Genomic DNA, 16,016 nt, shown 5'->3' on the forward strand with positions numbered 1-16,016 from the left:
GCTTGTTAGTGGAAAACGTATTGCTAGCTTAAGAAGTTATTCAAGGGTACCATATCCCCTCTGGCCAACCAAAGATCACACTGAAAGTAGACTTAGCAAAGGCTTTTGACTCGGTCCGATGGGATTTTGTCCTCAGTGTACTCGCTGCTTACGACCTGCCTGCGAAATTCATTTCCTGGATCCGAACTTGCATCTGCTCTCCCTCCTTCTCGGTAAGCATCAATGGCGTCTCCTCAAGGTATTTCAAAAGTAAGACTGGCATGCGCCAAGGGGACCCTCTATCTCCAATTTTGTTTGTCATGATGATGAACGTTCTCTCTTTGATGCTTAATAAAGCCGCGGTAGAGGGCGTTTTTGACTATCACCAAGACTGCAAAGAAATGCAACTGACTCACCTTTGCTTCGCGGATGATTTACTGATCTTTCTTGATGGTTCAGAGAAGTCGCTAGAAGGAGTTTTGCAGATCCTCGCTGATTTTGAGCTTATTTCTGGCTTATCAGTGAATATTGCAAAGACCTCTTTGTTCAGCAGCGGTGTTCCAGATGATATTATTCAGAGGTTTCAGGCAAGATTTGGACTATCTCAAGCTTCCCTGCCTATCCGTTATTTGGGTCTCCCTCTAAGCTCCAAGAAGCTATCTTTAAAATATTATGATCCACTTCTTCTCCAGATCAAAAAGAAAGTGGAGTCTTGGACTTCAAGGACTCTATCGATGGCTGGAAGGCTCACTCTCATATCCTCGGTAATAGCGGGTATAACAAGATTCTGGATGTCGGCGTTTCTGTTGCCCAAATGTGTGATGAAGAAAATTAACAGTTTATGCAGCTCCTTTCTCTGGCATGGCACAATAGGCATTTCCACGGGTGCAAAGGTCTCGTGGGAAGAGCTCTCAATCCCAAAGACTGAAGGGGGCTTGGGGCTACGTAATATTATGCACTAGAACGAGACTTGCATCCTTAAACTGCTATGGATGATCTTCTTTAGGTCGGGCTCGCTTTGGGTGGCATGGATCAGAAATAAATATATCTCCTCTTCCTCCTTTTGGGCGTTGAACGGAAAGAACTACAGCTACTCTTGGATGTTTCGGAAAATCCTTGGCATGAGACCAAAAGCTCTACCCTTTTTGAAAATCTCTGTGAAAAATGGTGAATCCACTTTCTTTTGGTGGGATCCTTGGACACCTTTTGGGCCTCTATTCACATACCTGGCTTCAGATGGTCCTTCACTGATGGGCATCCCCATTGATGCTACTGTTGCTGATCTACGGACAACCTCGGGCTGGCTCTTACCAAATGCAAGATCAGATAAGCAACTGCTGTTATTCTCGTACATCTCCTCCCTTCAGCTCCATGACGGGTCAGATGTAGCATGTTGGTCAGTTGAAGACGTGCTATATAAGGGATTGAGACTTTTTTTTTTCAAATAGAACATATGAAAAGAAAGATCCAACGTTTGCCTAAAAAAAAAATTTGCCAAAAAAAAAGAAAGATCCAACGGTTTTATTTTTAATGGAAATTCATGTCCGACGGTTTCATTTGCACCGCAATGAATCATTTTTACATTACATCAAGCCATTTTACGATTTGATTTCCCCTGAAACTTTCTATAAAATGATTTAGTCTGAAACCATGTATGTATATATACAAAAGAAATGTAATGATGGGCCTTACTGATAAAATAATAGTAAAGAAAGATCCAAATGGATTTAGAGCATTTTTATCGCTCTCTTTTGAGCGTCTCTTACGAGGGGGGCACGGTTCAGAAAAAACCGTATGTTATGTATGCAAAATAAAAAACGTGTGTTGTGTGTTTTTTGCGCTGTTCGTGGGCCCCACCGACACGTGACGGTCCACGATTAATACGTTTTTTATTTTATTTTAATCAGAAAAAAAAAATCCTTACTGGAATTTAGGGATAAAGATGCTCTTATGGTCATTTGAGGGTTAAAGTCATACATATCATGCAGAATAATTGCTGCGTAGACCGAACTAAGAGCATGATTGTCGGTGGTCCTTGCTCTTGGGTCCTTAATACACATATATTTGTATGTATCTATTATATATGCGTATGTAATTGCGGGTTAAAGACTTTACGGAAACCCAAACCGAAAGTTCCTTAATTTAGTGTCTGTACGTAGACAGAGTTGGCAGAGGAAACAAACCCAGCGGTAATAGCACCGTCAAGGACAAATAGAACCTCAGAGGCACCAAGGTGAGTGTGCATTAATTGGGATCACACCTTTAGGAGCTAGGTCAAGTCTAGCGGTAGAGAGGCCTAGACCGTTTAGACCAGGGAACTGAGCGGCAAAACCTGGTGTAACCGCAGCACTGATGATGTTGGTAGTGTTACCGGGAGTGCCTAAGCCGGAAAAGGAAGATAATGCGCACACCATTTTGATTGGTTGGTGTAAGAACTAACTCGTTACTTTTAGCTCTGTTTTTCTCTGTTCTGTTCAGTGTTTATGTAGAGAGGTTGGTGGATGAAGTGTGTGGTGAACATTCAAAGATGGAGATAAGCTTAACCATTATGGACGTCCAAGAACAAGGACCACTCTTGAATACAAACAAAATGCGTCTTTTCTTTGACTGCCTGTTCTTCATCACTGGATCGCTGTGATCTGAATGATGATGTTGACATTGATATTTATTGCTGCGAAGATTTCGGGTGGTTTAAAGGAGAAGCCAGTGGACTCGGGCCAAGGTGTGGAGGTTTTGAGAAGAACAGACAAAAGAGTGAGCATTTGATGACACCAATCTTAGGTTCAGGGCATAATATCCGTATCCGAAAAAATCGACCAGAAACGATTCAAAATCAGGGTCCCGAATCCTACTGGACCCAACCTAAATACTCGAACGATCCAAAAAAAACTGGTACCAAATGTAATCCGTACCGAAAACTGAATGAATATCCAAAAATATATAAAATATATATATATATATATATATAATTATAATAATATTAAAATCATAAGTCAAATACATTAGTTATTTTGGGGTCTTTATTGATAAAATTGGATAGGTTGGATACAAAATATCCAAACAAATTGTATCTATAATTATTTCCGGATAAAAATAACTGATTCGAATCGTATCTAATAAATATTTTTTGACGAATTTAGGTAGTTTGGATATAAAAATATATATGAATCAATTCAAGTAAAAAAGGTTCAGATTAATAATAGCATTTTATATTTTAAGATATATATATATTTTAAGTTTTCAATACATTTTATAGAGTTAATAATAGCAAATTACAAACTTTTAGAAAATTAAGCATATCACTGAATAGTTAATCATAAAATAATATATTTATCATCAGATTTAATATTTTTTAATATGTACAAACCAGAAAATATTCACCTTCTACAAATAGAAGGAGTACAAAATAAGTAATTGGAAATTCAAAATTGGTATTTAAAATCTGACAAATTAGACATATATAACTAAATTAATAAAGTTTAAGAGAACAAGAAATGAGTAGAGTCAAAATATGAAATTAGACCTTTGACAAAGAAAACGAGTAATTGCAAACGTTAAATTTGAAAATAACAAAATAAATAAAAATAGAAGATGGGAAAAATATGGTCAAGCGTGAAGTGTGTGGTACCATTGACCTTGTTTAACCAAATACGCTAGATTTGCATACTCAAAATTAGGCCTACGACGGATCAAGCAATTTTAAGGTATCCGGATCCGGATCCTTATCCGGCGGATCCATAAGTTTATTATCTTTATCCGGATCTGGGGTTTTCGGATATCCGGGCATCGGATATCCTTTTAAAAATTGTAAGATCCGGTGGATATCCGGATACGGATCGGGATCTTTAAAATAAAAAAAATAATAATATATATATATATAAAATATTAACAATAATTTAAAAATAAAAAGATATATAATGTTTTTAATTATCTCTATGTATAATATTACAAAATTTACATAAAGCCCGGATATCTTTTTAAAAATTGTAAGATCCGGTGGATATCCGGATACGGATCGGGATCTTTAAAATAAAAAATTATAATAATATTTATATATATAAAATATTAACAATAATTTAAAAATAAAAAGATATATAATGTTTTTAATTATCTCTATGTATAATATTACAAAATTTACATAAAATTTATATATACTATTATAAAAATGAAATTATATTAAATAAAAATAGTTTTTATAAATAGATATAACTATTTTGAAATAGTTATTAATAAAACTTACGCATCCGGATATTCAGACTAAAAATTTAAGATATCCGGATCTGGATCTGGCTTTGACGGATCCAACATTTTACTATCCGGATCCGGATTCGGCCCTTCTGGATATCCATATTTTCGGATCGGATCCGAATCGAATCTCATATTGAATCTGGATCTTAGATAAAAGTCCCAAGCCTACTCAATATTTTTTTTTTTAATTATACAGAGGTATCCTGGCCTCACATAAGTGATCCAGACTAGTCACGTGTTGCCACGTTTCGGTTCTCTGTCCCTGGCGATGCCGAAATGTTAATTCCCCAGTGGCCGGGATTCGAACCCAGGTGGCGTACACGTGACTAGTATGGAGTATGTGCCTCACCTTCTACACAAGTAGATCTGCCCCTGAGTTTGGACCAGAGCTACAGTTGATGAACCATTAGAAGACACTATTTGACACCTAGAAGAAGGTAAAGAAATATTCTTATAAATATTCAGCAAAATGTAATGTAACTAGCACATGTGTGGCGAAGTAAAGAGTAAACGTACAAAAATGATATATTTCTTGGGAAAATTGAGCTGGATAGCTACAAAAAAATCATAATTTAATGTCTAACTAAAAAACATACCTCCATTATTTCAATAATATATACTATATTAAACCCTAGTATCCGGTTAATTAAAGCTCAAAATACATTCTTCTTCTTTGATTACCAACTATTACCACTTTTCTTCTACCCATACCACCCTGCCCTCTGTCATCGTTACGATATGATGATTTTCGCTTCTGAAACCTACATACCATGACGGTGTTACGGTCGAGGCGTTTCCGATTCTCTTCTTCACATCATCGATGCTTGTCAAATCAGTTGAAATAATGTATGTTATTTCGTTAATTCTATTTTAATAAGGCTATATATTATGTACTATTTGCATATTTTGATATTTGGGTTAGGATTTATATTATTTTTTAAGGTTTAGTGATTAGTGTTTTGCGCTCAGTTTATGAAATGTTTGAGTTGACGTTAGGGTAAACATTACCTCCTTTCCTACTATTTGTAAATTTTAGACATACATAGTATAGTTTGTTCAAAAGACATACATAGTATAATATATTTAAACCATTTTATAATTTCAATAGTAAACTATACCATTCAGCATGTTCTATTCTATTTATATTTTCATTTGAATGTTCTCATATGATGAAAGAGTTATGTTTACATGCTTATAATTTTATTTTTATGTTATTTACCATCTATAAGATATATATGAACATTGAAAACAGTTGTAGATAAACACATTATGCTTTTCTAATATAATATATTATTTGATAATTTCATTTATGTACTATTGTATTTAGTTCATTCTATACCAGTCACTCATTTAGTTTGTTCCGTCATATTCATTTTGGTTGTCGATGTGGTAATCAACACCACCGTACATTTTTATATTGATATTTATTCGTGTAACTGAAAACCGGTTTAAAAGAAGGATAAAACCGGGAGAAAATGGAACAAATGTTATGAAATCTAATTATGTCAAAATCAGTGTTACTTACCTAATTTATATTTGAAATATGGCTATTACACAAAGAAGTCCATATTTCTTTTAATTTTTCTTTTCTTTTTTTTGTTTGGTCAAAACAGAATGATATCTTACTTTTTATTTATTTTGGGTCAAAAACAAGAATGATATCTTTCTATGTTAAAGCATTGTTGTACATTGCCAATCATGGGGCTGAAAAATTGATACTAACCCAAAGATATATTTAACAAATATGCTCCGGCCCATATGTGAAGTTTTGGCAGGAAAGATTGTAAAGAAAATAAGAGGGTGTATTCATTAGAAAAGTTTGGCATGATTAGAATTAAAATAACTAATCAATTGTTATTCAACTATGAATTTTGAAAACTCATTTATAATAAGGGTTATTGGTAGGTGTATTTTAATGGATTTAGAAATCTACAATAAATAAAGTGTTATTGGTTATATTATTTTAAAATTTGTATTGAAATCATATGTTATTGGTTTTATAAATTCTAATTCAAATTACGTGTTATTCAATCATATGAATTTTACTAATAAATTTGATTTCATAATGGATTTGTATAGATTTTTTTGTTAAAAATAAAAAAAAACTCAAATCCGAGGACAAACCTCCAGATTTGTAAATATTATCTAAAATTTATATGTTAGATTTGAAAATCTGTATATTTTATTTAGATTTGTAAATACTATATAGATTTATAAATGAGTTAAAAATATATATAAACCAATAACGCCTCCAAAATATATATAAATGAGTTAAACATTTATTAGCAGTGTTTTAGAAACCCGACCTGATACTGAACCATACAACTTACCGGATCACCGGGTTACTAAGTCGACTGCAGACGAACCGCGAGTTAATAAATAAATTAATTTTTTATATAATAATATATTAGATATTTAAAATATAAGAAATTTTTTATGTTTTAAAATCATTTGGAAAAATACTTAATTTCGTTTTCTTTATTTTTATTTTCATTTCACATAAAAAATATCAAAACAAATTAGACTATTTAAATTTTTTGTAACAAACTAAGAGTCATGAGATATAATGAAAATATATCAAAACTTAAAATCTATAAGAATTTAAATGTCTAGTATGAATAATCTAGTCTTTAAATTCAAAATAAGATAAAAGTAAAACATAAAATTATAATAAATTATCGATATCAAAAATAAACTAATACCAAATCACATCAACTAGTTTTGTTAATAGATTCATGTTCAACATGATCATATGCTTTTTAAAAACTAAAAACTAACTTATTAATTAGAATACAAAACAAATTAACTGAAAAATCCTAGGAAAAAAGAATTAAAATTCATGTATTGGTTCAACCGGTAGCCGGGTTTTAAAGATTTTTTGTGGGTTTTGTCGGATTTTTTAATTATGGGGTTTTCCTGTAATCCAAACCGGTTTACATACCGGATTACTGGGTTTATCGGTTTGACCGCAGATCTATGTCGGGGTTTGGAAACACTGTTTATCAGAGTACATTTCATATAACAATTTTAAATATTACATTTACTACTCCTGCCACGATTACCCGATTCTTTACCTGAAATACACAGGTCCAATTAAGACATAAGATAAAACAAATCTTACAGGTCGGGTCATGATTATACGCTCCAGATGTCTGCACTGGCACACCTTTAACAATAAATCTACAAAACTGATGCTGCAGAGCAAAAATCATTTTCAAAAAAATAGTTAATGAAAAGAAAAAAGATAAGAATCATTTATTTATATATTCCTCTTAAATCTCTCTGTCTCAGACTGTTTGTCTAGAGAGGACAAATAGATTCGCTTTCCCAGCATCCAATAATTGTCATATAATTTTCTCGAGAAATAAGATTCTTTGGTTTTGTTTCCCAAGAAAATATAATCTTGATTTCATCTCTGCTAATTATCCAGAGGTAAGGAAATCAAAACATTATTTTTCTTTTTTTTTTTTTCTTAGATATGAATCTTTTGGTTTAAGTGTCTGAGGTTTATAGACTTTACCTATTGCTATGAATCATATAGAAATGGTTTTTACTTTTGATGATATTATCTCTCTGTCTCTAGGCTACTTATAGAACAGCTATAACTTCTTCTCTTTTATCTATATACACATATAGATCTTTTTTCACAAAAAACATTGATTGGTATCTTGTCCTAAATTAAGGGTTCTGAGATTGATTGATTGATTGATAATATAACTGAAAAAGAAGACTTTTTATCTTTTTCTTTATGTTAGTGTAAAAATTGGGATCTTATTATGTGAGATCAAAAGCTTATAGACAAGGTCAACGGGAGAAGCAGAATTAAACAGTCTTGTTAAATGTGACTTGTCTTTCCCTTTTGTCTTGCATGTAGATTTTAATAAGCCCTCTTTTGTTTCTAACTGATATTGTTAATCTCAGGAACAAGACTAATCAAGATTTGAGCTTAATGGAATCAAGAATGGAAGGAGATGTGTTTTCTGGATATGGAGAAAGATACCAGATGGATGGCAAAGTGCTGCAGAATTTCCAGAAGAGATTTGTTCAGGTTCAATACATTTTGGAGCAAAACCGGCTTTTGATCAACGAGATCAATCAGAACCATGAGTCCAAACAAGCAGATCACTTGGGTCGAAATGTTCGTTTGATAAGAGAGCTCAATAACAATATCAGAACTGTGGCAAGTCTTTATGGTGATCTCTCTCATTCTTTCGCCAGATCAGTTGATGCTTCATCAGAAGGGGAGTCCACTGGGACCTTGAAATCTGATGGAAAGGCCAACAACCAAAAAATATTTAGATCCGGGTAATGTTATGTAGATTCGGTGCTAATTTGAGTGTGGATTTAAGTAATGACTTGTTGTTGTTGAACAAAAAAGACATTAACAACTTCACTTCTGTAAGTTCTGTTGAAATGAGTTCATGTCTTTAATTCTGAGAATAAAAGGAAGTTCATCTTTTATTAATCAGACTGATCATGTGTAGAGTATGTGGTTTCTTTTGTTCTGGATTTGACTTGTAGACCTTTTGTTGTTGTTGCAGTAACTAAAAGATTAGAAATGTTCATATAATCATATTGACCTTGATTTTAGATAAAATGAAGTATGAAACTAAGAAATAAAGGAAAAAGGAATTGAACTGTACTATAATGTTATCTAACAAAAGAAGTTCATAAAAGAGAATAAAAGATGATGATCATTGTTGCCTATGTGCTTGCATGATCCTTAAAGTCAAAAAGACAACAGAAACTTGTAGTTTTAGCTTTAGTTAGGTCACATTATTCCTCCAAGTTGATTTACAACAGAAAGCTTCTTTACTTCCTCCTATCCTTTTTCTTTTATTTATTTATTTTTGGCTTTTGGACAAGAGAATCCAGCCAACCTTTTAGTTCACTTCATGTATTGGTATTGCACTTTTTTTGTAATATTCAAATTTCTTGGCTCACACTTCCAATCAACTTTCTTGTGGATATCTTATTAAATTACAATAATGTAGGGATGTAAATAGCAGGGTCCCCATGCTCCGGTAAAGATCTCATGCTTGCTATAATACTCATGGTACTTTCTTCTAACAGAAAATAAAATCAAATTTGAATTAGTATAATAGGAGGAAAAAATATATCGAGAGACTCATATCAAATATGCAGGAGTTTCTTCTCTCCTTCAACATAAAGATGTTTATAGACAATGATGATCTCTAACGTTATATTCATCTCAACTTCAAAGCTTTACTTCTTTTCACCCTGTCTCTGCATCACTTTCATCAACTGTCCTTCCCAGTCAGAAACAGCCTTGCTCCATGCGAAACCTTATAGAATTAAAAGCCTCATAAATAGTAATGCTTCTTTGTACTGGCAGCAGCATCAGTAAAACTTGTTACTTCTTTACTAACTCATAGAAATGCAAAAAAAATTGTTATCAATCCTATTGGTGGGATCACACTTAAGAGCTTCAACACACAAACGAGCAGCGCCTTCCTTTGGCTGTAGCACCCTGCTTCTTAAAAAAAAACTTTTTGTTGCTGAAACCAAGCGGTGAAGTTCAACATATGTTTGGTCTGATCAATTAGTAGATGACTTTACCGCTGCTTTCATAAACATACTGCAGCTTCATTAAACCTCCAAATTAATTTGCAAGAGAAAGCAAATAATTTTAGTAGTAATTGGAATTTGGAACCATGTCAACTTCATGCAGATGCATGCTTCCACAGCCTTTCTTTTGTATTCACAAGTGCTTTGACCCGAGTCCCTTTCACAATCAGTTGCAGTATAATCATCTACATCACATCTCTACATTTAGCTCCTGAGACTTGATTCGAACAATAGAATAGTAAAAAGGGCCCTTGACTGAGGAGATATGAAGGTAGAGAAGTACTGGCCATGTCTGTAACTGCAAAGATACGGTTTCTTCCTCCTCACGTTACTACTGTAATCTTCCCAACAACTCAATGTAACCCTCTAGAAGAGAAAGAGTGACTTTAAACCAGGATAAGATTATTATATCATTCTTTCTCTTTCTGCAAGGTGTCCAAAGTCCATACCTACCTTTCATTTTGCAAGTTGCAACCTTATCTTAAACGTTATTATGGTGGCGTTATGTGGCTCTGATAACGTTTGAGACTTTCTTCATATATTTCACAGTTGATAGATTGTTTTGCTCGTTTAGTAGTACTTATTTACTTCTCTTTTTTTTTGGTGATAAATGTTTTTCTTTCATTCTATATTAGCTTACCTAGTGATGATACTATGATGTAGCTTGTTCTTACTTGATATATATTAAACTACCGCTAGTGGTAGTAGTAGTCATCGTTCTTGGTTTAGATTATTCTTTTTGTAAAAATTGTTTCTTATTAAACTAAGCCTCATAGCATTGATCAATCTCTAGTTTATCCTTACACCAGATTTGATGGTGTGAGAGGATCCAGGGACAATGCTTACATTGAAAGTGGAGTTTAATAGTCTCTCGGAGCTCTCTATGTCCAAGTTCTTGGGAGTTCGGAAGCTCCTTACATTGTTCACAATCACACATGTTGTCTTTTTACCATTGATTCTCTGTTTTGTCTCTTTTTAAAAAACAAGCACTTCCATCTCAACTCTATCCTCACACAAGAATTGATGGTGTAAGAGGATCTAGGGACAGTGCTTACATTGAAAGTGGAGTTTAATAGTCTCTCTGAACTCTCTATGTCAAAGTTCTTGGGAGTTCGGAAGCTCCTTACATTGTTCACAATCACACATGTCGTCCTTTATCATTGATTCTATGTTTTGTCTCTTTTTAAAAAACAAGCATTTCCATCTCAACCACTTAAGATTTCCCACTAGACTTCTTTTCCAAAAATAGCATATTATGTTCAACTGTAGTCTAAGATTAGGTTTGATGCTTTTTCTTTTATCAAAAGGGTTTGATGCTTAATAACTGTTTAGGTTGAAGAATTAAATCACATTGATTGTTGTTTGTTTGGTTATCCAAACACATTCATTGCTGAGTATTTGGAGTAGGTCTCTTTTGACCTAGTAAAGATCTTCACATGTTTATGAAAAGAAATACACTAATTATCTTGATGCGGTTGCTTTTACCTCCTGATGGGTTTATGCTTAGCCTTTGAAAGATGCAGCAGCAAACAGGCCATTGTTTTTTTTTTTTTTTTTTTTTGGTAAACATAAGCTACCAAAAATTGTTTGTACAGTGTGGTTTAGTTTGTAAAAGTTATAGAAGACAATTATGTATAACTTAACCACAATTAAATCTGGAGTAACAGAAATACCCACCCACCTACCTACCTACTCCATGAAAAGTTCATTCCGTTTTCCAAACTCTCAGTCGGCGCGTAATCCTAGTTTAGATGTACTAGACTACACGGTGTTCTTATACACGTGACACAAAACGGAGCGTAGCTCATTCTGTTTTGGCATTATTACTGACGTGGCAAAATCGGACATAAGCTTCCTAAGTGATAAACTCATAAGCTATGTATACGGTAGGCCTGGACACGGATCAAATATCCGAGTTTTGAAAGTATTTGTGATTTGTTTTGTATGCTACGAATATCTAATTTTTCGATTTGCTTTGCTTCGAAAAAATACGGATATTCGAAAAAACGGATATCCAAAAAATAAATAGATATTTGCGGATATTTACGAATACGTACGGATATCTCATATGTTTTGATTAATGCAAATAATCTTAAAAATTTGATACAAATTTATTTTGTAAAATATTGTTTGCATGATATATAAGATAAAATTAAAATAAATAGTGAATCCACATATTTTGTAAAAAAAAATTAAACTTATTTAAAATTTATAATAAGACAAAACTTAAGAAAAAATTATAATTGTCATAAATTTAGTCATTTCCTTTTATGTAATATTTTTATATAAGTAATAATGTGAATAGAATTTGTCAAATCATATGTTAGAATAACAATTATATAATTTTATACATTTAAAAAATCAAGATATACATGATTTATATATTACCGGTTCGGATCGGACATTCGCTTCCCAAAATTTTAATATTTGTGATTTGCTTCGATTTTAACGGATATTGATTTTTAGTATTTGCTTTGCTTCGAAGGTTTACGGATATCCGGAATATTCGAATCAAATCGAAACGAATAACGAATCGAATCAAATTTAACTCGAAAAAATTGGGTGCTATCATATAGCTTTGTATCGGCTAAGTTCACGAGTTGGAGATAAGCGGACTCGAACCGCTGATATCCACCACAGGGTAAACCACCGCCTATCAGGCCCCTGACTGATTCTACCATAGAGGCCAACAATAGACTTACAATTTGAATAAAGAAAAAAATTGTATTTCGGATAAAATCCCCAGCTCTACTATACATTCCTAAACGGAGCGTAGTTCATTCTGTTTTGTCAATTGCTAAATTCTGCAGAATTTCAAGATGTGGAGTTAAAAGTTTTTCTTTTAGTGTTTTCATTCCTCTTCAAAATCTTATTTTTGTGATAAAAATAGTTACTTTGAAACTTAGTACTATTTTTGTTTTGAATTGTTTGATGGTATTATTTGAATGAGAATCAAATTTGGTTTAGCGTTTGATGTGAAATAGTACATAGTAATCTCTCAGCAGCATCCTTTATTGTGGATTCAGTCTCACTTGTTGAGCACATTTATCATTTTACTTGTTTTGGATTTCAGGATGTGCGTTTGAGTTAAATATACCATGGGTACTGTGGTTGGAACTGTTGTTGAGGAGTGCAGAGAGTTGTTTGAAGGGCAGTGCTCAGACAAGGATCACACCCAACAACTCAGATTGCCTACAAGCTTGTCTGGGTATAGATTACAAATTGTGTCTTTCGCTTTTGTAGTTGATCCTCTTGTTTGATATAAATGCCTTGAAATGGTTCTTAGGTTGCAGGAGATGGGAGACTAGTGCCTGCAACCGATGAAGAAATTTTGGAGGTGAACGAGTCGGATATGTATACTGCATCAGATGCTTCTCAGACTATAGGCTACCTTCCTGCCCAAGGGTTACCTCCTCGGTTGTCCCACCCACATTAAATTTCTCAAGGTTTGGTTCTCACTGTTATTTACATGTTGAAGCACTTTACATAAATACATATACAGGGAGTGGTTATCCTAGATTTGAATCAAATTTTTGGTTTTTATGACCAAAGTGTATCAATCCTTTTTCCTTTTAGTAATATGGTTCTGTTGCTTTTCCTCCTAGAGTCAGTATTGTTTACTTGCAAACTTTTTAATTAGACTCAGCTATCAATTCAGGTTTATTGCAGTCTGACAATTTGTGAACCATATACAGACCAGGTGAGAAGAAATCAGAATCTATCTGAAAATCTGAGGTCAGGTCTATTATCGTATCCTCAAGGAAGAGAGTTGCCGTCACCAGGGTGGTATCCTTTGCTGGATCTGAAATTGAGGTTCCATATGTTTCTCATGTCAGAAGAAGCCGTCCAAGTGAGTACATTATTTTTGGCTCTTATAGTATTTATCTTGGTTACTCATTCTTCTCAATATTGCACATATGGGAAAAACGATTTGTGTATGTTCTTGTGTGCGTAGTTAGCTTTGCTTTTAAGTTGAACCGTAATCAAGGATAATGCAATGTAGGGTCGATAACATAGCAAGGGAGAGAAGAAGTGTTAGATAAGATACAGTTTCTGTAGAGTTGTGTAACTTTATAAGGAATCTTTATGATATATGATAACACTATAACAAATATTAAGTTAATGATCTTCATTTCGAACTCTTAGATCTGCATTCGTTTTTATATATATCTGAATGTTGGACCCTCCAATGTAATAGTTTTTAAGTATGAAGTCTTTCACACGTATCTGAACTATGTGTTGATGACTTGTTGATATCAACAACAAGACTGTCCGAAATTGATGCGATATAGTGTAAATGTCCCAACCAAATGTTAATATGTGATCGACTCTAATCAAACTCGGTTAAGTCCTCCTGGTTCAGGAAGAGCTGTGTGTGGGGTTTCACCGGTTTGGGGTTAACCGTTTTACATACTTGCTTTTTTTTTTAAATGATTTTGTTTACAGTCTTGCATACTTGCTTCTACTCTAGAACATGTCACATAAATACGGCAGGACCAAATAATTAATATGATTACTAGATTTCTTATGTCCTATTGGGACATGAATATTCTACGTAACAGCATACGACACCTGTGTGTTCTTCCGGTGGATATTCAAATTTTGAAAACATCTTTTTCGTTCATTAAATATTGGAATTGCGGATTTTAAAACCATAAACACCATATAAAGTCTTTGAAAATTGATTACTATAAGTCTATATCTTTCTCGCCTTAATATTTTGTCGCATTAAAACCCTACACGCCCATATGAAAATTTAAAATATTTCAAAACGTAATACTAACAATAATTCAATTAAACTTTATAATAAATTAATTATCGTTTCGACCTTATTGGCGCATTGATATGTGCTTTTCTCTAAGCCGTGTTGGGCAGCACGTTAAAATGGACCACCACGTTTGAGTTGTGTTAAAATCAAATTGACCGGTTTTAATTACGTTGTGGGACTCCTCTTTGTAGGTCCTACTCCCTCCTTCCACGTTTCCATTTGTAGCCGTCAGATTTAAATTACCACAAAACGATTCGTGTTGAAAAGTCAATCAAATCGACGGACACGGTTAGCTGTTGGGTGAACTAATCAATATTAAGGTCGTTCGACCACGACATCGCAGCGGCTAGTCAAAGTCATGTGCCATTTTTTCTACAAATTTAGAGTAAGTTTTGGTTTCAATCTAAATCTAATTATCGCCACATGATTTTTTTAACGATTATCGTTTCTCGTTCGAGTATTGAGTTAAACTTGATTTTCCAAAAATGGGACCCAACAGTGATAAAAAGGAGATTAATGGTCTATAAGCGTGAGTGAAAATAGTAAACAGTGGTCAATACCGTGTGCAGGGGATAAAGAAAGTACACAAAACTCGAAAAAAGCCAAAAGAATCATGGACGTGGACCGGTTCCATGTGACTATCCTTCGAACCAAAGTAAACTTGAAAGCTTTTCTGGAAAAAACCTTAAATATTTCACGTTGACATTATACAAATGAAAAGTTGAAAACTATAGAAGTAGCACACAACAAAGATTAAAAAGAAAATAATATGAAAGATAAATCTTCGATTTTTGTTGTCCAGATGATTTAAAAAAAATAAATATTCAAATTTATGTTCACTACATAGAATAAGAATATTAATTAAGTAATTAGCATTCGATAAAATAGAAAATACTAATTAGCATGGTAACGAGGATTTAATTATTCAGTTAAACTTACTGTCTTTTTTTTTTACAATTTACTCACTCATTTTGTCCACATATATGCTTTATTGATAGTCAACACCAACCACTATAACGTCTCTATCTAAAATACACTAACATATACTTATATAATCGAAGTAAAAATAAATACAGGGGGGGGGGGGGGGGGGGGGGGGGGGAATATACATAAATCTATGAGTACGAAACTTGTCATTGCACAATTTTGATCTCTATATGTATCTGTGAGAAGAAACAAAGATATAAATATCTGGTTGGTTAGAAGAATGTATACCTACCTTGTTATTTAATTCATGTAATATGAAATAAATTTACATATTTTGTTTTTTCTCATCACGTCTTTGTCCCCCCCCCCCCCCCCCCCTTGCAAATAGAGAGATAATATACACTATAAGAATACATCATCTATGATGTATCCAGTTCTTATCCGATTCACTCCACATAGCATTTTTTTGCTATTCCAAAATATCTTGATCCTTCTTTGGTCAAAG

General features: G+C 33.4%; 2 protein-coding genes across 3 annotated transcripts; both read left to right on the forward strand.

Moving 5' to 3' along the window:
• Positions 1-7,291: 7,291 nt before the first annotated feature.
• On the forward strand, positions 7,292-11,116 carry LOC103852793 (protein ELF4-LIKE 2). Of its 2 annotated transcripts, none has more exons than XM_009129696.3 (2): positions 7,292-7,659; positions 8,149-11,079. In XM_009129696.3, exon 2 carries the CDS (start codon positions 8,177-8,179, stop codon positions 8,534-8,536), a length of 360 nt encoding a protein of 119 aa, XP_009127944.1. In that variant the 5' UTR covers positions 7,292-7,659; positions 8,149-8,176; the 3' UTR covers positions 8,537-11,079. The 2 variants fall into 2 exon arrangements, with proteins under 2 accessions (XP_009127944.1, XP_009127943.1); XM_009129695.3 differs by lacking the exon at positions 7,292-7,659 and adding an exon at positions 7,671-8,068 and having other exon boundaries at positions 8,149-11,116.
• Positions 10,105-13,787, forward strand: LOC103853384. The gene is given in 7 exon segments (XM_033285187.1): positions 10,105-10,196; positions 10,585-10,622; positions 10,625-10,674; positions 10,885-12,457; positions 12,890-13,024; positions 13,103-13,262; positions 13,512-13,787. Coding segments are annotated over 4 exon segments (276 nt in total). The 3' UTR covers positions 10,981-12,457; positions 12,890-13,024; positions 13,103-13,262; positions 13,512-13,787.
• The last annotated feature ends 2,229 nt before the right edge of the window (positions 13,788-16,016 follow it).

This window comes from Brassica rapa, chromosome A02 (genome assembly GCF_000309985.2).
Source record: "Brassica rapa cultivar Chiifu-401-42 chromosome A02, CAAS_Brap_v3.01, whole genome shotgun sequence".
NCBI classification, from domain to species: Eukaryota; Viridiplantae; Streptophyta; class Magnoliopsida; order Brassicales; family Brassicaceae; genus Brassica; species Brassica rapa.